At 34.6% G+C, this 24,649-nt stretch overlaps 1 protein-coding gene across 1 annotated transcript in view; it reads right to left on the bottom strand.

The window, feature by feature from the left end:
* Window positions 1–24,649, bottom strand: part of ADIPOR2 (adiponectin receptor 2) — an 87,580-nt gene that overhangs the window by 6,283 nt on the left and 56,648 nt on the right. Inside the window, exons 4-6 of the mRNA XM_044678428.1 lie at window positions 12,663–12,834; window positions 1,478–1,664; window positions 877–1,064 (exon numbers count right to left, since the gene is read on the bottom strand). Of these exons, the coding sequence (XP_044534363.1) occupies window positions 877–1,064; window positions 1,478–1,664; window positions 12,663–12,834 (547 nt within the window). The remainder of the gene's footprint in view (window positions 1–876; window positions 1,065–1,477; window positions 1,665–12,662; window positions 12,835–24,649) is intronic.

The following is a 24,649-nucleotide window of genomic DNA, read 5'->3' as shown; positions in this document are numbered from 1 at the left end:
ATATTTGATATTACACGCACACGCACCCCCTCTAGCTTTAGAGACCAGCACTAAGCACTGTCCATTTTCTTGCTTGAAACACCTTTGACATGAGAATGGTGAGATATCCATTTTCTTTTCACAGCCAACCTGCTTACTTGTATCAAATGGACGAGAGCAATGATGGGCAAACTACAGCCTGCGGGCCAGATGCGACCCCCTGAAATATTCTATCCAGCAGCCTGACACTATTCCTAATCTGACGAATACAATTAGTAGGATACAATACAATGAAACTTTGAAAGAGTTGCCTTAGAAACAGACTGAAGGATGAGCATTTCCTTTCCGTTGGCCCACTCTTTAAAAAGTTTGCCCATCACTGGGCTAGAGTTTTCCTCTCAAGTTTTCATACTAGAAAAAAAAAATCATAGTTGGGAAGTACCTTCCCCAACCTTGACCCTTCCTTTTAATCCTTTCTGCTTCACTTCTAGTACAGCACCTATAAGAAAAGAATCCAAAGAACTTTCTATATCATCTTCAGATTGAAGAGTCATGACTCAAAGTACATCATTTCTATCTCTGCAGCAGAAGTAATGAAAAGGAGACACACTTTGTAAAGCTCAGACAAGCAGAATGGTTATGAAGAGGTACCACAGAAAATTCTAGCTAAGTTTTTACAATAATTAGTTCACCCAAAAAGCTTCCCTGAAGAGAATTAAAGGCCTCCCTCATATTACAAAATTTGAAGAACATGCCATTCAGAACATCATATAGCTACCACCAATTTCCTAAATACGACACCACAAAAGTACAGGATCATTTACACATTATCTTTTCTCCTCAATTAAAAGTTCTTCAATTGCTAAAATAAAATAAAAAACCTAACAATACCCTTACCTGCTCTCACCCCCCGATACTGAGGGGTAGCAAACATATCCCACTGGGAGACAATGATGGCTGCAATCCCCAGCACACAGATGACAATCAAGTAGATGAAGCAGGGTTGTGGATTACAGTAGAAGGAATAATAAAGCCAAGGAACAAAACTTCCCATGATCAGGAGGGCAATGCCAGAATAATCCAGTCTAGAATAGCACAAATATTTAGTTTAATACCAAAAACAAATCTTAATCCCAGAATCCTAATTAGCTCCACTAGCTCTGAATTATCAGCAATAATTAAGAGGAAACTGTGGCTTCCTTAAAGTAAGTAGTATTAATATCGCTAAATACATTCCCCTAGGCCAAATGAGACTGAAATTCCTATGTAATTAATTAAGCATTATAGCACGATTCTTAACCTTTTTTGTATCAGGAATCCCTTTAGCAGTCTAATATATATATTTATACTTCTCAGAATGTTTTTAAATGCATAAAATAAAAATATAGGATTAAAGGGAACCAATTATATAGAAATACAAATATAATTTTTTTTAAAAGAACAAATTTATAAACCCAAAGCTAAGAATCCCTGCCTTAGAGCTTTTTTAGATACCTACTTGGAGAAGATGCGGGAAACTGCTTCTGAGTGGCAGTAAACAGTGTGGAAGAGCCATGAGAAGGAAAGGCAGAGAATAGCTCCCAGGAAGAATAATCCAAAAACTACTTTCTCTTGTAATGGAGCCACAAAGGAGATGTTTGGTCGAAACATGTAGAAGATTCCCAGGCATAGGAAGAAAACACAACCTAGAGAAAAGAAATAAAAGGGGAAGGTGGAAGAATGAATCAAGGCCTTCAAAAAGACCAACAACGACAACAACAACAAAAAAGATTGTCAAAAACAGGCCCACTGATTCACTGCTGGGAGAATTATGAAATAGTCCAATCACTTTGGAAATTATTAGGAATTTTACAAGTAGAGTCAAAAAAAACTTTATTACACAGCAACAAAACTCTAGCTCTATATGTAATCAAGTTTCATTATAGTACTAACTTATTAAACATAAGGCACAAAACATTCCCTGGGTTCATATGTTTACTTTATTGTTTTGTTCATGGTTTACATGTTTGCTTTGTTAAAACAAAATTTATCTCCATAAAAGGCACAATAATTATATGATGTCGGTATAGGATTTAGAGTAGTAAAAGACTAGATAATAGATAGCAGAACCAACATAGGTCTTCTTCCTCCAAATAAATGCAGGGTTCTTTCCATAATACCATCCTGATATAGCATCAATCCTACTTAATTATAGTATCCCTCTTATCCAATTGGTGTGTTCTACATATTTAATTTTCTAGCCAAATAAGTTCAATTTAATATAAAAATTGAACAATGTAACCTTCTAAAAAAACTTGGGGGGGGGGTTATCATTATAAAACTATTGCACACAACCAATGTATTTGTTCTATTTAGTTTTCTCATCCCCTCATCTTTCTACACTGTTGCTCTCACTGTAGTCACTATGTCTCTACCAACTCTTCTGGAATTAGAATTTAGATACCTAAATTTTTAGAATAAAAATTTGCTATCATAAAAACATATTTCCCTATTAGTCATATTGTGAAAACACAGACCCAAAAAACTCATAAGAAAAATAAAGTAAAAAAAATCAGTACGCTTTGGCTTGCTTTCAGATTCTATCAGTTCTTTCTCTGCAAACAGACAGCATTTTTAATCATAGGTCCTTTTGAATTGTCTTGGGTCTTTGTATTGCTGAAAATAGCTCAGTCATTCACACTTGACCATTGTTACAATTCTACTGTTATATTGTATATAATTTCACTTCACTTTATATCAGTTCATGTAAGTCTTCCCAGGTTTTCTCAGATCATAGTACACATCGGCATAGTAGTATTCCATCACAACAGCCACTCTCCAATTGATGGACACCTCTTAGATTTCCTATTCTTTGTCACCACAAAAAGAGATGCTATAAATAATTTTGTACATATAGGTCCTTTTCCTTTTTTAAAAAATTTCTTTATGATACAGACCTGGTAGTGCTGGATCATAAAGAATGCACATTTTATAGCATTTTGAGCGCAGTTCCAAATTCTTCTCCAGAATGGTCAGATCAATTCACAACTCCACAAATAGTGCATTAGTGCCCCAATTTTCCCATATCCCCTCCAATATTTGTCATTTTCCTTTTCTGCCATAACAAATCTGCTATGTGGGTATCTCAGAGTTGTATTTCTCTAAAAATTTGCATTTTTTTTCATTTAACTACAGATAGCTTTGATTTCTTCTCCTGAAAAATGCCTGTTCATATCTTTTGACTATTTTTCAATTGGAAAATGACTTGTATCCTTATAAATTTGGCTCAGTTCTCTATGTTCTTGAGAGAGCTTTAGAAGAGAAACTTGCTATAAAAAATTTCACTCCAGTTTTCTGCAGCATTGGTTTTCTTTGTGCAAAACTTTTTAAATTTAATGTAATCAAAATTATCCTTTTGGCATTCCATATTGTTCTCCTGTTGGTCATAAATTCTTCCCTTATTCATAGTTCTGACAGGGAACATGCTCCCCTAATTTGCTTATGGTATCACCCTTTATATCTAAATTATATGTGTATTTTTATCTTATTTTGGTATACAGTATGGGGTGCTGGACTAGACCAGCAAACTTTTTAGAGATCATATATCCAAAATGTACTTTCAAGCCACCTATGAGTACCCTGCATGACCCCAGAGAGCAGAGGAAGTGCTCAACTGGGCTGTTAGAGGGGTGGGGCATGTGAAAATTTTCATCAGGCACAGTGGAGATGGGGAACGAAGCAGACCCCTCCGGCATGCTGGGGCATGCATGCCATGCCTTTGCCAACATGGGTCCAGACCTAGTTTCTGGCAAACTACTTTCTGGTCACTCCAACAGTTTTTATCAAATTGTGATAAAAAAGTTTGGATCTTTAAGGGGGGCAGCTGGGTAGCTCCGTGGAGTGAGAGTCAGGCCTAGAGACAGGAGGTCCTAGGTTCAAACAAAGCCTCAGCCACTTCCCAGCTGTGTGACCCTGGGCAAGTCACTTGACCCCCATTGCCCACCCTTACCACTCTTCCACCTATGAGACAATACACCGAAGTACAAGGGTTTAAAACAAAACAAAACAAAACAAAACAAAAAAGTTTGGATCTTTGCATTTATCAAATACAAGATTACTTTCATCATTTCCTACTGTATAATATGAACCTAATCTAGTCCACTAATCTACCACTCGATTTCTTAGCTACTACCAGATAGTTTTGATGATTACTACTTTGTTTGAGGTCTAGTAAGGGTAGGCCACCTTTCTTCACATTTTTTATCATTAATTCCCTTTATATTCTTGAACTTTTGTTCTTCCAGATGAAATTTGTTACTATTTTTTCTTGCTCTACAAAATAATTTTTGGGGAGTCCGATTAGTATGGCACCAATAACTATATTAATTTAAACAGAATTATTATTTTTATTATATTGATATAGCCTATCAATAGCAATTAACATTTTTCCAGTTGCTTAGATCTGATTTTGTAGGATTTGACAACTATATTCATTATAGTTCCTAGGTTTGTCTCAGCAGGTAAAATTCAAAATAGTTTATATTATCTATAATTATTTTAAATGGAATTTCTCTTTCTATCTCTTGCTCCTGGACTTAGAACTCAATATCTTAAGTGAGATAGTATATGAAGTGTTTAACTACGTAAACAACAGCTATACAAATATAAAGTGATATTTGTTAAAAGATCCTGCTTTTTATTTCTTTTTTTTTTTTAAAAACATCCATGTGAAGCTAGAACCCTATGCTATGTTTAGGTTGATTATCTTAATCTAGCCTTTTGCTACTCTGGCTGGCATGAAACTTAATGTTTACCAAAAAGTAAACTAGAAAGGGAGTCAAAGGCAGTAATCACTTAAACTCAAACAATAAGCTTTCTATTTTAAAGGTCAAGAGATTTACAAACAAGTGTTCAAAATATTAGAATTATTTCATATATCAGTGACCTGCAATAACTTTATAAGAAAAAATTTAGTCAATTATTTTTTAATTTTCATTTTTTCTGCTATACACACATTATCATGTAAAACATTTCCATATTATTCATTTTTGTAAGTGAATAATCTTATAAAGCCAAAACCCAAAATCATAAACCCAAATAACCAAGTGATAAATCATATGCTTCCATCAGCATTTCTATTCCAACTGTTCTTTCTCTGGAAGTAGATAGCATTCTTTTTTTTAATAAGTCTCTCAGAATTGTCCCAGGTCATTGTATTACTGTTAGTAGCAAAGTCTACCACATTTGATTGTTCAACAATATTGTAATTACTGTGTATAATGGTCTCCTGGTTCTGCTTATTTCACTCTGCATCAGTTCGCGTAGGTCTTTCCAGCTCTTTCTGAAATCATTCTATTCATCATTCCTTATAGTACAATAGTATTCCATCACCATCATATACCACAGTTTGTTCTGCCATTTCCTAATTGCAGGACATCCTTTTAGTTTCCAATTCTTTGCCACCACAAAAAGCAAAGCTACAAATATTTTTGTACAAACAGGTCCTTTCCACCCCCATCCTTTTTTTTTTTTTTTTTTTTTTTTAATATCTCTTCGGATACAGACCTAGTAATAGTATTACTGGATCAAAAGGTATGCATTCTTTTACAGCCCTTTTGGGTTAATTCCAAATTGCCGTCTAGAATGGCTGGATCAATTCACAAATCCAGCCATGTATTAGTGTTCCAATTTTGCCACATTCCCTCCAACATTTACTATTTTCCTTTACTGTCATATTGGTCTATCTGATGCATATGAGGTGGTACCTCAAAAGTCTTTTAATTTGTATAATTAAGAACAATTTAGAACATTTTTATATGATTATTGATAGCTTTGATTTCTTCATCTGAAAACTGCCTATTCATATCCTTTGACCATTTATCAATTGGGGAATGACTTAGATTCCTATAAATTTAACTTAGTTCTTTATATATTTGAGAAGTGAGACCTTTATCAAAGAAAGTTGTTATAAAAAAAATTTCCCAGTTTGTTGCTTCCCTTCTAATTTTGGTTGCACTGGTTTTGTTTGTACAAAGACTTGTTAATTTAATATATTCAAAATTATTCATTTTACATCTTGTGACGTTCCCTATCTCTTGTTTGGTCATAAATTCTTCCCTTCTCCACAGATTGGACAGGTAAACTATTCTACATTCCCCTAATCTAAATATTACTCTTTATGTTTAAATCATATGCCCATTTTGACCATATCTTGATATAGGGTATGAGATACTGATCTAAACCTAATTTTTGCCATACTGTTTTCCAATTTTCCCAGCAGTTTTTTCAAAGAAAAGAGTTCTTATCCCAAAATCTGGGATTCTTTGGGTTTGTCAAATACTAGGATTGCTGAGGTCATTTATGCCTAGTCTATTCCATTGCTCCGCCCTTCTATTTCTTAGCCAGTAGTAAATTGTTTTTCTGATTACTACTTTGTACTACAATTTAAGATATGGTACTGCTAGACCACCAACCTTCACATTTTTTTTCATTAGTTCCCTTGATATTCTTACCTTTTGTTTTTCCAGATGAATTTTGTTATTTTTTTCTAGTTCTATAAAATAGTTTTTGGTAGTTTAATCGGTATGGCACTGAATAAGTAAGTTAATTTAGATAGGATTGTCATTTTTATTATATTAGCTCAGCCTGTTCATGAGCAATTAATGTTTTTCCAATTGTTTAGATCTCATTTTATATGTGGGAAAAAGTGCTTTGTAATTGCGTTCATATAACTCCTGCGTTTGTCTTGGCAAATAGATTCTCAAGTATTTTGTATTGTCTAGTGATATTAAGTGGAATTATTCTTGCTGCCAAGTTGTGTTAGAAATATACCGAAATGATGGCGATTTATGTGGGTTTATTTTGTATCCTACAACTTTGTAAAAAGTTATTTCAACTAGTTTTTTAGTTGATCCTCTAAGTATACTATCACATCACCTGCAAAGAGTGATAGTTTAGTTTCCTTATTACCTACTTTAAATTCTTCAATTTCTTTTTCTTTTCTAATTGCTAAAATTAGCATGTTTAGCACAATATTAAATAATAATAGCAATACTAGGCATTCTTGCTTCACTCCTAAACTTATTGGGAAGACTTCTAACTTTATCCCCATTGCAGATGATACCTGCTGATGATTTTAAATAAATACTGTATGTTATTTTAAGGAAAGGCCCTTTTATTCCTATACTTTCTGGTATTTTCAATAGGAATGGGTGTTGTATTTTCTCAAAGGCTTTTCTGCAACTATTGAGATAATCATGTGATTTCTATTAGTTTGATTATTAATTTGGTCAATTATTCTGATGGTTTTCCGACTATTAAACCATTCTTGCATTCCTGGTATAAATCCCACCTGGTCATAGTGAATAATCCTTTTGATATATTGCTGTAGTCTCCTTACTAGATTTTTGCATCAATCTTCATTAAGGAAATTGGTCTGTAATTTTCTTTCTCTGTTTTTGGACTTCCTGGCTTAGGTATCAACACTATATATGTGTCACAAAAATAATTTGATAGGAACTCCTTCTTTGATTATTTTGCTACATAGGTTCTAAAGTATTGGGATTAATTGTTCTTTAAATGTTTGATAGAATTCCCTTGTGAATTCATTTCACCCTGGGGATTTTTTTCTTGGGGTAGTTCATTGATGGCTTGTTCAATTTCTTTTTCTGAGATGGGATTATTTAAGCATTCTATTTCCTCTTCTGTTAATCTAGGCAATTTATATTTTTGTAAATATTCATACATTTGCCTAGATTATCATATTTATTGTCATATAATTGGGCAAAACAGCTTCTAATAATTGCTTCAATTTCCTCTTCATTAGAGGTTAGTCAATTATTTAAAGAAAAAAATACTAGTTTTTTAAAAATAGAAACTCCAAAAATAAGCTGACTAAAGCAGAAATTGAAATAAATTCAGAAAACATTCCCAAGGACTTAAAAGAAGCCTTAAAAGTCAATTAAAATATTTTAATTTTAGCTCTACTCAAAACATATTTCAATCAATGAGCCAACAAGATGTTTCTTGAAGTTTGCCTCCTGTTTCTTGACTAATAGTACAAAATAGGAAAGCAAAAGTATGAATGGTATTGATAGATGGTGTAGAGTAGAAAGTAATTTCTTTAATTTTTTTTCTGAACTTAAGAGAGAAAAGAGGGGAAGAGAGAATTTACACACACATACACACAGACACACACACACAGACACACACACACAGAAAGTAAGATCATGAATGAAATCCTGAAGCATCATTTCATACAGTTTGCATTTTAAAATACATATATAATAAATCTCACCATTACTTTCCAAACTATCCTGCTTGTCTACCTTACCTTTCGTACTTCCTTCTGCTCTCTTCTACACATTTAAAAAATGTTTCAATAGCTTTCTTTTTTCACATCTCTATTGCTAAATCCCTTCTCCTCTACCCCCAAATCAAAAATAGAACAAAAGGAAAATGAATACTTCTATCAAGTAAGCATAGTCAAGCAAAACAAAATCATACAGTGGTCATATAAAAAAAAAAGTCTCTACATCATGAGTTCACTACTTCTCTCTCAAAAAGTGAAGAGCATGTTTCACCACAGATCCCCTAAGGGCATGGTTGGTTATTACTTTGATTTTTAAATTGTTTTAAAAGCTGTCAAAAGTTATTTTTCTTTGTGATGCTGCTTTCCTTGTTATGTTCTGCTTACGTCAATACTATTTAGCATTCTGTGACAACACTTTATTATTTCTAATGGCACAATAATATTCCATTCCATTAATTCATTTGTTGAGCCTTCAATATTTTCCCTCTTCAATAACTGCATAGTCCAGAACAGCAAAACAAATTCACACATTAATCATATTTAAAGTATCTCTTTCTGCATGTTAAGTTTATCACTGCTCTGTCAGAAGGCAAATGGTGTATTTCATTTTCCTTCTTTTGAACTCATCATTCCTCAATCTGTTATTCAGAAAACTAAAATCTTCCAAAGTTGTTTCTCTCTAAATTATTCTATTATTTCCCTAGGTCTGTTCATTTCACTTGGCCTCAGTTCATAAAGGTCTTCCCAGTTTCCTTTAAAATTGTTCATTTCATCATTTCTCATGCTACGATAATATTCCATTACATTCACATGCTACAATGTTTTGCCTCAACAGGTAAATACCCTTTTAATTTCCTACTACATTAGTCACCCCAGCCCACCCTCACCCATGGTCTTGCTTTCTATAGTTTCGATTACCCTTGGTCAACCACCAGGACCAACCACAGACAGATCAGATCAAAGAAAGACAGGACAGGCAGGTAGGTGGCCTAGGTGGGTGGAATTGGGCAAAGATCACATAAGTCTTGGCCCACAGTCTCTCAGCATGTGTCAGCTCTTCCACTTTTGCTTAAGAGAGTTTTCAGTTCTTTTGCTTTCACTTGACAGGTTTTTGGGTTTTTTTCTCTTTTGGGAGGTAGGGAGGAGAGGCTACATAATGCCAAGGGGGAGGAACAGGAAGAGAGAGCACAGTACTATGTAATACTGCATAATAGGGTACAATGTACTTTATTATTACTGTGTTTCACATCAGTATTCTTATTGTGTTTATCAATTAAATTTTAATATACATAAGTATGTATAAGAAAATCATGTCATATAAAAGGACAGCAGATCTTCACTTATATCACAGGTTTTAGACATCCATAGTAGGCCTTGGAATATATTCCCAAGGATAACTGGGCCCTGTTGCATGAATATTTCTGTACCTATAGATCCTTTTTCTCTTTCTCTGAGATATACGCCTAGTAATGATATAGTTATATAATGGGGTATATACATTTTGATAACTTTTTGAGATAAATTCCAAACTGCTTTTCAGAAAGATTCACAGTTCCACCAACTATTGTATCTTTTTCCCCCACATAAACTCTTTTGTTGTATTTGGCAAGTCTGATAGGTGAAATGGAATCTCAAGTTGCTTTAATTTACAGGCCTCTAATTGTTAGTGATTTGAGAGCACTTACTAATGTAATTTATCATTTATCCATTGGGGAATGCCTATTATTTACACGTATATATATGAATAATTTCTGTGTATATGTCTTGGAACTTTATCAGAGCAATTTGTTGCAAAGATTTTTTTTCCCCTTCTACTTTTTACTACGTTAGATTTGTTTGTACAAAAACCTTAAAATTTTTTATAAAATAAAAACTGTCCCTTTTAAATTTGCAATCCTCTCTATTATTTGTTTAGTCAGGAACTCTTTTCCTATCCATAGCCGGAAAAAAATAATTTCTTCCTTGCTTCTCTAATTTATGATGTTAACATTTATATTTCAGTCTCTTGAATCCATTTGGAGCTGAGCTTATTATTTGGTGAGAAGTGTTGGTTTAAACCTAATTTTGATAAGACTACTGTCCAATTTTCCTAACAATTCTTGTCAAACAGAATCTTCCACCAGTAATTGAGGTGTTAGGGATTATCAAACACTGTTTTTGGTGTCTGATTGCCTTCTGAATGTTGTATACATAATTCCACTAATTGGCCTCTTTTTATTAGCCAATAACAAATTATTTTAATGACTACAGCTCTATAATACTGATAGACCTACTTCTTTCCAAATTTTTTCATTATTGCCCTTTCAGTTCTTGATCTTTTGTTCCTCTAAATAAAATTAAAAATTTTTTTCTTGACCTATATTCTTTAGGTAGATGATTGGTATAGCACTTGAATAAGCAAATTAATTTAAATGTATGGTCATTTTATTACATGGCTCACACTACCTATGAGCAGTTAATGTTTCTCTATTTAGGTTTATAGTTCTACAATGACAAGCATTAAATACTTATGATGTGCCAAGCACAGTGTTAAGCATTGGGAATACAAATACAAGCAAAAAGATAGTTCCTGCCCTTGATGAACTTCCATCAAATGAGATATAAGCACTTAACAAAGCATCTGGCACATAGTAGGCACTATACTATTCCAATATTCTACTAGGGGAAGACAACACATAAAAGGAAGCTGGAAAGCAGGAGAGGCTGAAAAAGGTACTAATATAAGGACATAATAACAAAGTCCAAAAAGTGAAGAAAGGTATCGAGTCCTTTTTCCAAAATGGAGATTCCAGAAGACTCATGAATGAAGAAGGGAACTTTAAGGGTAGAATAAGAGTATAGTATTATATTCTTGTATTTGTATTTCAAAGTTCCTACTCAGCTTTTCATCAGAAATGCTTAAAAATCTTCTATTTCATTAAAGATCTATTTTTTTTTCCTGGTAGGATTATATTTACCTCTTCAGGGCAAGTCTTTTTTTTTGCCTTTTGTAAAACTGTATTCCAAAATCTCTTCTTGTTTATTACACAACCTATCAGATCTTGTGGGATTCTGTCATTCCCTGCCACTTGAACTGCTTTCTGGATCCCTGTAGTATTTTTTTTTTTTTAATTAGAGCTCTGGATTTTGGCAACGACATTAATAAAATTTTTCCTTTTGAGGTTTCTTTTAGGAGATGATCCATGGATTCTTTCTATTTTACTTTGCCCTCTGGTTCTAATATCTATTAGGTATCCATGGACAGTTCTCATGATTACTTCAAATATACCATACAAGGCTTTTTTTTTTATAAGTTAAATCCTGGTTCCCAGCAAGTAAGTAGGCCTTTGTGTTCATCCATTTCTCTAGCCTTCATTACTGATTTGGAACTTTGTCCCATGGCCAGGTTTTCTTCCCTGCTGTGTATAAGGTAGTCAGCCCTGCTGGTCCTCATTCCAGATCATCTGGGATCTGTCCTGACTTCCATTCCACCAAAGGATCTCTGAGGTTCAGAATTCAGTTCTTCAGGCTCCTCAATGGTATTTCAAGATACAGTTAGGGAACTTAAGTTCCTATGCTATCCCAGTCTAAAGACTACTGTCCTATACTAGTTCCTGCTATACTCTGAGGCTTCCAAAGTCCCCACCTTGGGGTTTTCTTTGGGGATTCCTCTGCTCTTGCTGTATGAGGACATGGAAGCTTACAAGTGTCTCTGGCCCATTTCTGGTTGTACTGGAAGGCTGCCATCTAATTTGCTAATGCAGACTGTTGGTTTTGCTGGTGTCTGGTTCTATTGGCATCTTTTCCTATCGCGTATGAGAGTCTGGCTCAACCTTTTGTACCCAGTTCCTTTAGATCTGTTCCAGCAAAAATCTGAAATGATAACCTGATTGAGGAAAGAGCAGAATCTTAAGGAGCAACTATTATTAAATGACCTTCTCTACACCAAAACTACACAGAAACTTATTTAAGCAACCAGAAATGGGTCAGAGACATCTCTCTTCTTTTAACCTTCATGTTACTGAAAAAAAAAAATTGGTGTGTACCTTTGTTGATTAAGCTGAAGAAGTTTGATTACTGGAACAGTAAGTACAAGGGACTTAAAAATACTCCTAGGTTTGGGCCTTCATAGAGTCTGGAAACCTGCTTATATTCCTGTCACAGACACACAGAAGCTGGTAACTAAGGAGTACTGAATGAGCATTAAAATTCACTGGTGCTAATTCAAAAACCATATAATCTTTGCTTCTGTTCTTGTTTGTATAGTAAATGTTTATTTTTGCTGATGATTAAGTTAAAAAAGGAAATTTTAAGAGCCTCTTTCTTTCTTATACTGAATACCTACCCTTAAACCACAAAAAATAAAATAAAATAAAAAGGCACAAAGTATATAATCACGATTTAACACAAATACCTAAGAGGTGTGTCCAGATGTTGCCCGTCTCTGTGTGTATTCTGAAGATGCTCTTGAAACAAGCTCGAAAGGAAGGCATAGGGGGCCTGTGCCCATGCAAAAGGAAATCGTTGTCTTTTAGCCAGTCGGGCAGTACGTCATGAGGAATAACCCTCCATCGGCCTTCCCATACCTGTAAGGAAAATACTTGTTAAGCAGGTCGTGGGTTAATCTATTAATTAGGAAATGCTCATTATGAGGCTCTCGTTAAAGAAAATCTAATGTATTTAGTGCCTACTAAATGCATCAAGCACTATGCTGAGCACTCTACAATTATCTCATTTGATCCTTTTAACAACTCTGGCAGGAGGTAGGTGTTATTACTAAACTCATTTTACAGATGAGGAAACTGAGGCAAATAGAAGTTAAGTGTCTTGCCCTGGATCACACAACTAATAATCGCCTAAGGAAAAATATAACTTCAGGGCTTCCTGACTCTAGGCTTTGCTCTATCTAGTGCTCTATCTACTCTTCCACCCCACTGCCTGAGACATATTCTGAATATTTAAATATTAGATGTTGATGACAAAGAAAGGAATATCTTCTTAGGAAAGAATAATCAAACTCTATTTAATGTGGCCTAAGGCACATAATGTACTCAAAGCTTCCAGAAAAGAAACTATATGGTACCAAACTATAATACTTCTTTAAAAGAATTTTTATTTAAAAAGACCACAAGTGATTTTAATGATCAAGTCACATTTGCAGGTATGAGATAAGCTCTCACCTCAGCTGGTGAAGGAGAGGAATCCAACACTCTGGGGTCCAAATATTAAAAGTTGTGGGGGCAAATTTGGCTACATTATTCCGGGACCTAACACATTTTAGTTTCACAAAATATTACTACCAATGACACCAAAGGTCTAGTTGAAGTAACTCCTGCATAAAGTATCACACTCATCTCTAAATAACCGAAGAGTGCAAAAGACTCCCTCCAATGGTAGATATGTCAACATATCCAGTGCTAATTTTCTTCATTTATAATCATAAATCCTTTTTAATAAGGGGTCAAATTCATTGTGAGAGGCCTTCTTTAACACCTTTTTATATGTGTAATGCATTTACAGGAAAGAAGAAAGGAAGAAAGGGAAGGAGGGAGGGAGGGAGGAATGGAATTTATTAAATACTTAATATGGGCCAAGCACTGTGGTAATGACTGGTATACATCCTTTTCTAATCATATTTTTTTAAGAATATTTTTCTACTTTTTTTCCACTTTTTTACAGGATTCATTTTCTTTCCCTCTCTGCTCCCAGAGCCAACAAGCAATTCCACTGGATTGTGCAAATGTTGTCACTTGATACCTATTTCCAAATTATTCATTTTTGCTATAGAGTGACTTTTTTAAAGCCTAGACCCCAAATCACATACCCATATATGCATGTGATAAGTAATGTCATATGTTTTGCTTTTGCATTTCTATTCCCATAGTTCTTTCTCTAAATGCAAGAACTATTACAGTGAATAGCATTCTTTTACATAAGCCCTTCAGGAGTGTCCTGGCTTGTTGCACTGCTACTAGTAGCAAGGTCTATTACATTGGATTTTTCCACAATGTTTTACTTTCTGTGCACAATGTTCTTCTGGTTCTGCTCATTTCACTCTGCATCAGTTCACTAACATTCTCCCAGTTCATATGGAAAGCCTCCAGATCATCAATCCTTACATTACAATAGTATCCCATCACCATCATATACAATTTGTTCAGCCATTCCCCAATCAAGGGACACCACAAAGAGTATAGCTACAATTTTTTTGCCACCACAAAAAGTATAGTTACAAATATTTTTGTACAATTATTTTTCCTTATTATCGCTTTAGAGTACAAACTCAACTGTGGTATGGCTAGATCAAAGGGTATGCATTCTTTTAAAGCTCTTTGCATATAATTCCAAAATGCCTTCCAGAATGGCAGGATCAAGTCCCAACTCTACCAGCAATCCATTAGTGTCCCAATTTTGCCACATCTCCTCCAACATTTATCACTTTCCTTTACTGTCATATCAGCCAATCTGATAGGTGTGAGGTGATACCTCAACATTGTTTAGATTTGTATTCTCCAATTATGAGAGTTTTAGAACACCTTCCATGTGCTTATCGATAGTTATGATTTCTTTATCTGAAAACTGCCTATTTTATATCCTTTGACCATTTGTCAATTGGGGAATGGCTTGATTTTTTTGTACAATTGACTTAGTTCCTTATAAATTTGAGAAATAAGAACTTTGTAAGATGTTTTTGTCATAAAAATTTTTCCCCAATTTGTTGCTTCCCTTCTAATTTTGGTTGCATTGGTTTCGTTTATACAAAACCTTTTTAATTTAATCTTTATTCCCACCCCCCATTGTAGATGATATTTACTGATGGTTTAAAATAAATACGGTTTGTTATTTTTAGAAAAGGCCCTTTTATTCCTATACTTTCTAGTTTTTTCAATAAGAATAGGTGCTGTATTTTGTCAAAGGTTTTTTCTGCATCAATTGAGATAATCATGTGATTTCTATTAGTCTGGTTGTTGATATAGTCAATTGTTCTGATGGTTTTCTTAATATTAAACCTTTCTTGCATTCCTTGTATAAATCCCTCCTGGTCATAATGAATAATTTTTGTGATAACTTGTTGTGGCCTTTTAGCTAGTATTTCATTTAATATTTTTGCATCTATATTTATTTAAGTATATTAGCCTATAGTTTTCCTTCTCTGTTTTTTATTTTCCTGGCTTGGGAATCAGTACCATAGTTGTATCACAAAAAAGAATTTGGTAAGGCTCCTTCTTTGCCTATTTTGTCAAATAGATTGTAGAGTACTGGGATTAATCCATCTTTAAATGTTTGATAGAATTCACTTGTGAATCAATCTGGCCCTGGGGATTTTTTCTTAGGGAGTTTTTGATGGCTTGTTCAATTTCTTTTTCTGAAATGGTATTATTTAAGTATTCTATTTCCTCTTCTGTTAATCTAGGCAATTTTATATTTTTATCAATATTCATTCATTTCACCTATACTGCCAAATTTATTGCCATATAATTGAGTAAAATACTTCTTAGTAATTACCTTAATTTCCTCTTCATTAGAGGTGAGATCATCTTTTTCATTCATAATACTGTTCATTCGGTTCTCTTCTTTTTCTTAATTAGATTAATCAATACCCTGTTTTTTTCCCTAAAATACCAACTCCTAGTCTTACTGGTTCAATAGTTTTTACTTTCAATTGCATTAATTTCTCCTTTGATTTTTTTTTTAGGATTTCCAATTTGGTCTTTATTTGAGTTTTTAATTTGTTCTTTTCAGTTGCATGTCAAATTCATTAATCTCATCTTTCTTTTTTAATATGGGTACTCAGAGATATAAATTTTCCCAAGTATTGCTTTTGCAGTATCCCAAAAATTTTGATATGTTGTTTCCTCATTGTCATTCTCTTCAATGAAATTACTGTTTCTATGATTTGTTCTTTAACCAATCAGTTTTGGAGAATCAGATTATTTAATTTTCAATTACATTTTATTTGTACCCTTACTAATTATAATTTTTAAAAGTTTCATTTATTATTTGCTTGCAGTTTTATGCCCTAGTATATGGTCAATCTTTATGAATATATCATGTGCTGCTGAAAAGGTGTGTTCTTTTGTCCTTATTTGCTTTTATCCACATAGTTATTAACTCTAATTTTTATAAAATTTCATTTACATCTCTTACTTTTTTCTTATTTTTTGGTTTGATTTATCTAGATCTGATAGAGAAAGGTTAGTTTTACTATCTATTTCCTCCTTAAGCTCCAATAGTTTCTCCTTTAAAAATCTAGATGCCATACCATTTGGTGCATACATGTTGAGTATTGATATTTCTTCATTGTCTATACTGCCTTTTATCAGGATGTAACTACCTTCCTTCTCTCTTTTTATCAGATCTATTTTTAGTTTGGTTTTGTCAGATATCATGATTGCAACTCCTGCCTTCTTTTTCTTAGATGACGACCAATACATTTTGCTGCAGCCCCTTACTTTTACCCTATGTGTATCTACCTGCCTCATGTGTTTCTTGTAGACAACATATGGTAGGATTTTGGTTTTTAATCCACTCTGCTATCTGCTTCCATTTTATGGGTGAATTCATCCCATTCACATTCAGAGTTATGATTACCACTTATGTATTCATCATTTTTATTTCCTCTTTTAACCCTGCACTTTCTTCTTTCACACTATTTCCTTCTACACCAGTGTTTTGCTTTTAATCAATTCCCCTTTTCCCTTTTACTTTCCTTCCCACTCCCTCTCTTCATATTCCCCTTTTCTTTAAGGTGTATTAATCGCCACCACCCTCAACCTTTCTCTCCCTTTTAATACTCCCTGCCCCACTCTTCCCCTCCTTTGTTATTCCCTCTCAACTTCCCTGTAGGGTAAGATATAATTCTGTACCCCAATAGATCTGGTTGTTCTTCCCTCTCAGAACTGATTCCACTGAGAATAAGGTTTAAATATTACCTATTACCACTCTCTTCCTCCCCTTCTTATAATAGCATTCTTCCCACTCCCACCCCCCCACCCCTTGAGCCTCTTTATGTGTTATAATTTGTCCTATTTTTCTTCTTCCTTCAGATTTCTCTTAGTATCATCCTCTTTCCTCCCCCTTTTTTTTACATATCATGTTCAACAACCTAATACCACAACCTCTGCCTATGAATAATTCTTCTCTACTATGATAATGAAAAATTTTAAGAGTTACAGATTTTCCCATATAGGAATATAGTCAATTTAACCTTACTGAAGCCCTTAATTTTTTTCCTCTTTCTTGTTTACTTTTTTATGGTTCTCTTGAATTTTGTATTTGGACATCAAAATTTCCATTTAGTTCTGGTCTTTTCTTTAGGAATGCTTGGAAATCTTCTGTTTTGTTAAATGCCTTTACTTTCCCCTGAAAGTATATAGTCAGTTTTTATGGGTGGGTGATTCTTTGTTGTAGACCCAATTCTCTTGTCTTCCTGAATATCATATTCCAAGCCTTGCAGTCCTATAGTGTGGAGGCTGGCAGATTATGTGTAATCCTGACTGGGGCTCCTTGATATCTGAATTGTCTCTTTCTGGATACTTGCAATATTTTCTCCTTGACCTAGAAGCTCTTGAATTTGGTTATTATATTCCGGGGGGATGTCTTTTGAGGATTTAATGGAAGGGGTGATGTATGGATTCTTTCAATGTGTATGTTGCCCTTTTGTCCAAGAAGATCAGGGCAATTTTCTTGGACAATTTCTTATAATATGATGTCAAGGTTTTTATTTTTTTCCAGGCTTTCAGGTAAACCAATAATTCTAAAATTCTCTCTCCTGGATCTGTTTTCCAATGAGATATTTCATGTTTTCTTCTATTTTCTCATTCTTTTGATTTTGCTTTATTAATTCTTGCTGTCTCATGAGATCATAAGCTTCTCCTTGCCTAATCCTAGTCTTTAAAGACTGATTTTCAAATATGATCTTTTGATTTTCCTTTTCGATTTGGTCTCTCCTGCTTTTCATGGCTTCCAACAAGTCAGTTCTGGTCTCCAATTTGCTTATTACTTCATTTGATTTCTGTGCCTCTTTTTCCATGTGGGCAATTTTGTCTTACTTTCATTTCTTTTTCCCACTTTTCATCCCATTTTTCTTCTATCTTTCTTACTTGGTTCTTGTACTCCTTTACTGAGTACCTCGAGAACTTGTGACCAATTTCCTTTTTTTTTTTTTTTTTTTTGTTTTTGGAAAGTTTGGATGTGTTTGCTTGTTTGTCACTCTCTGCTGTTGCTTCTGTATTCTGTTTTTTGCATAAAAATTATCCAGAGTCAAAAGCTTTTTTTGCTGCTGCTTCTTCCTTTTGCTACTAGTGGATTAGGGTTCCTGCATGTTGGTGGACATTGCATTCTTAGCTTCTGTTTCATAGGGTTTTACCTTAGTAGTATCTTCCCTTCTAGTGAGAAGTCAGAGGCAGGCAGTTCTTTGTGTAGTGTGCCCTCCTTCATTTTGCCTATTTTTCTAGTCTCTGCTGTGGCCAGCCTTATTTCTTCCCAGTCTCTGCATTCTACTGCCCAGAATCCATGTTCTTCAGCCTTGGGTTCGAATTCTCACTGCCACGGCCTTGCACTGCCCTCAGGGGAAAGTCTGTGGTGCTTTCAGGCAGCCCCCAAAAATTTAAAGATTGCCCCAGCCCTCACTCTGACTCTGGCAGTGTGTGGTAGGTAGGTGGTATGGGGGAAAGATGATCAGCTTGTGCTTTGATAAATGTAGTTTTACCCCCTTTCAGCATGGAAATCCCCAAACACTGCCTACCTTTAAGGCTGCATCCAGTGGGAGAGCCCCTTCACTTATCTGATTTTCATTTCTGTCCTTTTGAGACAATTTGTAATGATTGGTTGGAAGGAGATTCAGAAAGCTCCTACTACTCCACCGCCATCTTAGCACCCTACTCCATATAATCTCTTTAATGAAATCTTTTTCATTGCTTTTTTAACTTATTGGTGATATGAGTGAAAATGTAACTGGCATTAAGTTGTGTCCTGTTTACACCCAATACAGCTCTCCATTGCTCTCTGGGTTATTCCAATTTATATTCTTCAGAGACAGTTGTATTTCATGATTCAAAGCCATACAGCAACACCAAAACAATGATGTTTAGGGGTTCTGGCTTTGAGAAAAAAGCTTGTAATTTGTTGAAAGTACTATACAATTTCTCAAGTGAAATCTAACCTGCTCCCTTCAATTCAATTCTAGCCCTAGCTCATTGGCTACCTATAATATCTGTCCAAGATATATGTATTTAATCAATCAGTAAACTTGATTAAGTACCTACTATGTGCCAGACACTGTGCTAAGCTATATCTGCGAATAATAGTCTAGGATAACAAAAATCCTTCATCCACTTGATTCTTCCAATATTGATTACTAGGTTTCACTTTTTATTGATTATAGATATCATTCAAAAGATTTCATTGTTCTAAGATGATGCAACAAATTCAAGGTCATATGTTAACAAAATTATATGCATCATCCCTTTCATTTAAATTTTGTGCTGGATAGCAACTATTAGAAGAGCCGACATCTAGACAAAGATTTGTTTACTGGTTTTATACCTTTTTTTTACTAAATTGACTCCATCAAGGCATTTTGCATAATCTTTTATTATGCAGAAGAGCCATCTTGTTGGGGGGGAAACCAATATAGAATTCATTTCATTTTAAGAAATCAAGTGTTTTTTCTTTTCTTAAAAAATAAGTCAATGTATGAATTTAGACTCTCATTTAATGGCTCTAAGTTAGAAAAAAGGAATTCTCCCATTAAGGCACCTATCTGCTCTATATTATTCTGTTTTACAGTTCCACAAGATGGATTCCTTTAGACTATATGCCTAATCTGCAAGTGTAATGCAGTGTCTTTGTAGGCTGTCTGTCATATCTTGTACATGTAAGGGAATGATGGCTGTACAATAGGCTTGAGAGAATACCTTAAATTTTTTTCCATGACAATATTTTGAGGTATAGGTCACACCAAAATAAAAGTTTACTGCTTTTCTCTAATAAATAAATCAAAGACCCCACCCCCTAAATTTCCTATTCCTATGAAAGTTGCCTAAGAGTAGACTTATAATTTTGATGTCATTCTCTATTTTTCACCATCTCCCCCACTTTCGTGTCCAGTCACTTCCCAAGCTCTGTTCTACTTCCATAATCTCATATTTGTCCCCAATTTATTCTTCATTACTTCTTATATAGTGTAGTCAACAGCAATATTCAATCTCCTTGTCTCAAATCTCTCCCTTCTCCAATTAATTTTTCTTTCTTCTTTTAAGAAGATCACAACAAATATTGATGCCAGGACCCATTTTCACTCAGAGTATGCTTGTATCATCTCTCCCTGTCTCCTAATAGAATACAAATACTTCATCCTTAAAAATTATTTTTGCTGTTTGCAACTTTTGTATGTTGTTTTTTGCTCTTGTGTTTGCATTCTGAAGTTCCTATAGCTCCAATCTTTTCATCACAAATGCTATAAGAAGTTTTCTATTTCAGTAAAGGTTCATTTCCCTCACCTCCCCAGTCCACAATACTAAATGTGATTTTGTTGGTTATTCTTGATTGTAAAAATCTACATATTTTGTTTTTTGGAATACCACATTCCATGCTTTAAATGGTAGCCATTTAAATCTGGGGGGCAGCTGGGTAGCTCAGTGGAGTGAGAGTCAGGCCAAGAGACAGGAGGTCCTAGGTTCAAACCCAGCCTCAGCCACTTCCCGGCTGTGTGACCCTGGGCAAGTCACTTGACCCCCATTGCCCACCCTTGCCACTCTTCCACCTATGAGACAATACACCGAAATTAAGGGTTAAAAAAAAACTTATATGATCTGGCTGGTCTTTCTTTCTGGATGCCTGTAGTAATTTTGTTTTTACCAGAAAGGTCTGCACTTTAGCTTTGACGTACCTGGGAGTTTTCATTTTGGAATTTTTTTTCAGAGGGTATTAGGTAGGTACTTGCCATTTTCATTTTGCTCTCTAGCAAAGGCAAGCAAGCAGCTTTCTTTTCTAATTCCTTGAAAAACAATGTCTATGCCCTTTTTTTTTGGACATGGCTTTCAGGTAGTTCAAACTATCTCTCTGATATATTTTCCAGGTCAAATGTTTTTAATGCAATATCTTACATTTTCTTCTCTTTGTTCCAATCTTTTGACTTTTTGGAGGAAGTCTGTTACTTGGGCACAGTTTTGTAACACTTGTGCTAAACAGTTAATTCTCTTTTCAAGTCTCTCCTCCAAAGCTCTCATTTCTTACCTCTATTACTCGTTTGTTTTTTTTTAAACCCTTGTACTTCGATGTATTGTCTCATAGGTGGAAGATTGGTAAGGGTGGGCAATGGGGGTCAAGTGACTTGCCCAGGGTCACAGAGCTGGGAAGTGGCTGAGGCCGGGTTTGAACCTGGGACCTCCTGTCTCTAGGCCTGACTCTCACTCCACTGAGCTACCCAGCTGCCCCCCTCTATTACTCTTAATTAATTTTTATCATTATTATTCCCATTTTGTTTATGATCTCATTTTTTAGAAAATTCAAGTCTAGTAACATTACTTCAGGGAATTTGAATTGATCTTGGTGAACAAACTGTTTTTCTTTGAGCCTTTCCCTTTTAAATAATCGGGAGTTAGTCTCCCACTGTGGATTTGTATCTTTGGATTAGGAGATTACAATCAGAGATCTATATTGGACAACTCTCTAGAGGCTCCAGGTTTTGGACACTGAGGCTATACTTATGGCTCCTTTAGGACACTGAACCACTGGTCTTAGCCAGGGGGTAAATATGAGATCAGCTCCTTGAGTTGCTGAGTCCACATTCTTGGTACCTCTGAGCTTCCCTATGCTGTTATTGGTCTAGCTTAGGACTCTAGGCACAGAGTATATAAATCTGGCCTACTCCTGAAAGCAAAATGTCATATGCCTGAGGGTCAAATCTGAAACCTGGGGCTAAATATGACCTACTACAGTTTCTCCTTGAATTTCCAAATCACAACTTGATTTTTCTCTACTCAACTGGGTCAGTGTACTCTTCTCTATTTTAAGTAGTTCATATGAGAATAGTGTTCAAGCGTTAATGGCTTCCTCCATTCCCTCGTCCACTTGTACAAACTTGCATAGTTCATTTATGTGAGATAATTACCCCCATTCTTCTTCTTCTAATGAATTTCTTTACCAAATTCCTTCAATTTTTACTTTACCCTCTGATTCTAAGAGAATTTTGCATTTTCTTTCATGATTTCTTGAAATAGGGTGCTTATGCTCTTTTTTATAGCCATAGCTTTAATTAAATAATTTATTTACTTTTTAAATTATTTCTCCTTGATCTGTTCTCCAGGTCTGTGTTTGGTTTTTTTTTCCCTGTAATATACACCACAATCTATTTTTCGGTATGTTAACTTTAATATTTCTTGATGCTCTATGAGGTCATTAGCTTTTATAAAGTCAATTCCAATTTTTAGTGACACTTTGCTATTTGGGTAAAGTTTTATACCTTGTTCCAAGATGTTATTGTACTTCCTCTTATACTTCTAACTTCTTTTCCCATCTTTTCCTCTACCTCTCTGATTTCATTCAAAAAAATCATTTTTGATTAAACTCTTGCATCCTCCACTACTAGAACCAAAGTTCCAGTGAATTGGCCCTACTATTCTGGAGAGTAATTTGAGATTATGCTAAGAAAATTACTAAAATGTTTTTATTCTTTGATCCAGAGATGCCATTATTATAGATTACATACTGCAAGGGGTGGCAAAGATTTTTTTTAAGGGGCAAAAATAATCATAGCAGTAATTTTGTAATAGCAAAGCACTGGAAACAAAGTAGATACTCACCAATTGGGGGGTGGAAATGGCTGAACACATTATGGTATGTGAATGTAAAGGTATAATATTGCATTGTAAAAACAATTAATATGATGAATACTAAACAATGTGAGAAAAATTATAATGAACTGATGCAAAGGGTAGTAAGGAAAAACAATATCCACACTTATTATATAACACAGTAAAGAGAAAGAACAATAACAATATCAAAACTGAACTTCATGGGACAACTAGGTGGCTCAGTGAATAAAGCACCAAGCCTGCAGAGGGGAGATCCTAGGTCAAAATCTGCCCTCAAATACTTACTAGTTGGGTGACCCTGCACAAGTCCCTTAACCCCCATTGCCTAGCCCTTACCACTCTTCTATCTTTGAAGTAATACACAGTATTGATTCTAAGATGGAAGATAATGAGTTGTTGTTTTTGGTCTTTTTTAATGAACCTTATTCTGTGAAATTATGATGAAACCTGGCCCCTAGACACCTCCCATCCTTCTTTCTCAATGTGTTAAGATTAATTTTTACTGAACTCCCAACCCTTTCTTATAAAACTTATAAGAAATAGCTCTGGAAGGAAAGGAAGAGGAGTACAGGGGAAAGATAGATTATGGAATGTAGATAATGGAAGAACAAAAGATAGGGCAGCAAGTAGAAAACAGCAAAGAGAGAGCACTGTCTAAAATCAAAGAACCAGTGTGCAAATACCACCTCTGAATCTTAGTACCTGCGTGTGACATTATGAGAGTAAACTTTTCTGAGCCATACTTATCTATAAATGGATTGGACTAGAATATAATACAGTGGGAAAGATCACTGGATTTGGAATCAAAGGACTTTATTTTAGATCCTCAAATTTTCCTCTCTCTGCCTCAAATTCCTCTTTTGTAAAGCTTTGAAACTATTTCAATCTCTAGTTCAATTAGCCTAAGATCCTATATGTTAAATTATAAATTCATCACAAAATTTTTCTACCCCATCTTTTGCAACAGACGATGATACACAAATACAATTATCTTCATGGTGTTCTTTTTGCTCATTCTTAACATGAGCAAGATGATCAAATTTCCATGAAATGGTATTCCTTGTTACCTATGAATATTATAATAAAAGCAGTTCCTTTAAGTCTAAGAATCATCTGTGAGCCACCATTCCACTTTATCTACAATGCCCTTATTTCTTTGGTTTCATGCAAATCAAGAATATGAATTCTGATATGAATCAGTACCTCTAGTTATATGGGTTCACTGGACAAGGATTTTACATTTAGAGGTCCAATATTCAAGTTAATATTTCTAGATAACATTAAAAAAATTCTTAGTACTTCTCCTTGACCCTCATACAACATTGCTCCCCTGGACACTTCCTTTTAAGTCACTCTGAAACTATCACTGCAGAAACAAAAGGGGGCCTTACAGAACTGAAAGGCATGTGGGTTTTGATGTGTGTTTTATGAGTTCCTATGGTCAAATAATTTACTATCTACTAATGTGAAGTCTCTCCATATTTGGCTAGGCAGTTCCTAAAAAAAAAAAAAAAAAAAGCAGATACAATCTTGTCACTGAGACTATATTCCTATAATGACTCATCTTAGGAAACCTACATGC

The sequence above is a fragment of the Gracilinanus agilis genome, chromosome 5 (assembly GCF_016433145.1).
Source record: "Gracilinanus agilis isolate LMUSP501 chromosome 5, AgileGrace, whole genome shotgun sequence".
Taxonomy (NCBI): Eukaryota; Metazoa; Chordata; class Mammalia; order Didelphimorphia; family Didelphidae; genus Gracilinanus; species Gracilinanus agilis.
The sequence above is the reverse complement of the archived record's forward strand: the minus strand, read 5'-3'. Positions and strand labels throughout refer to the sequence as shown.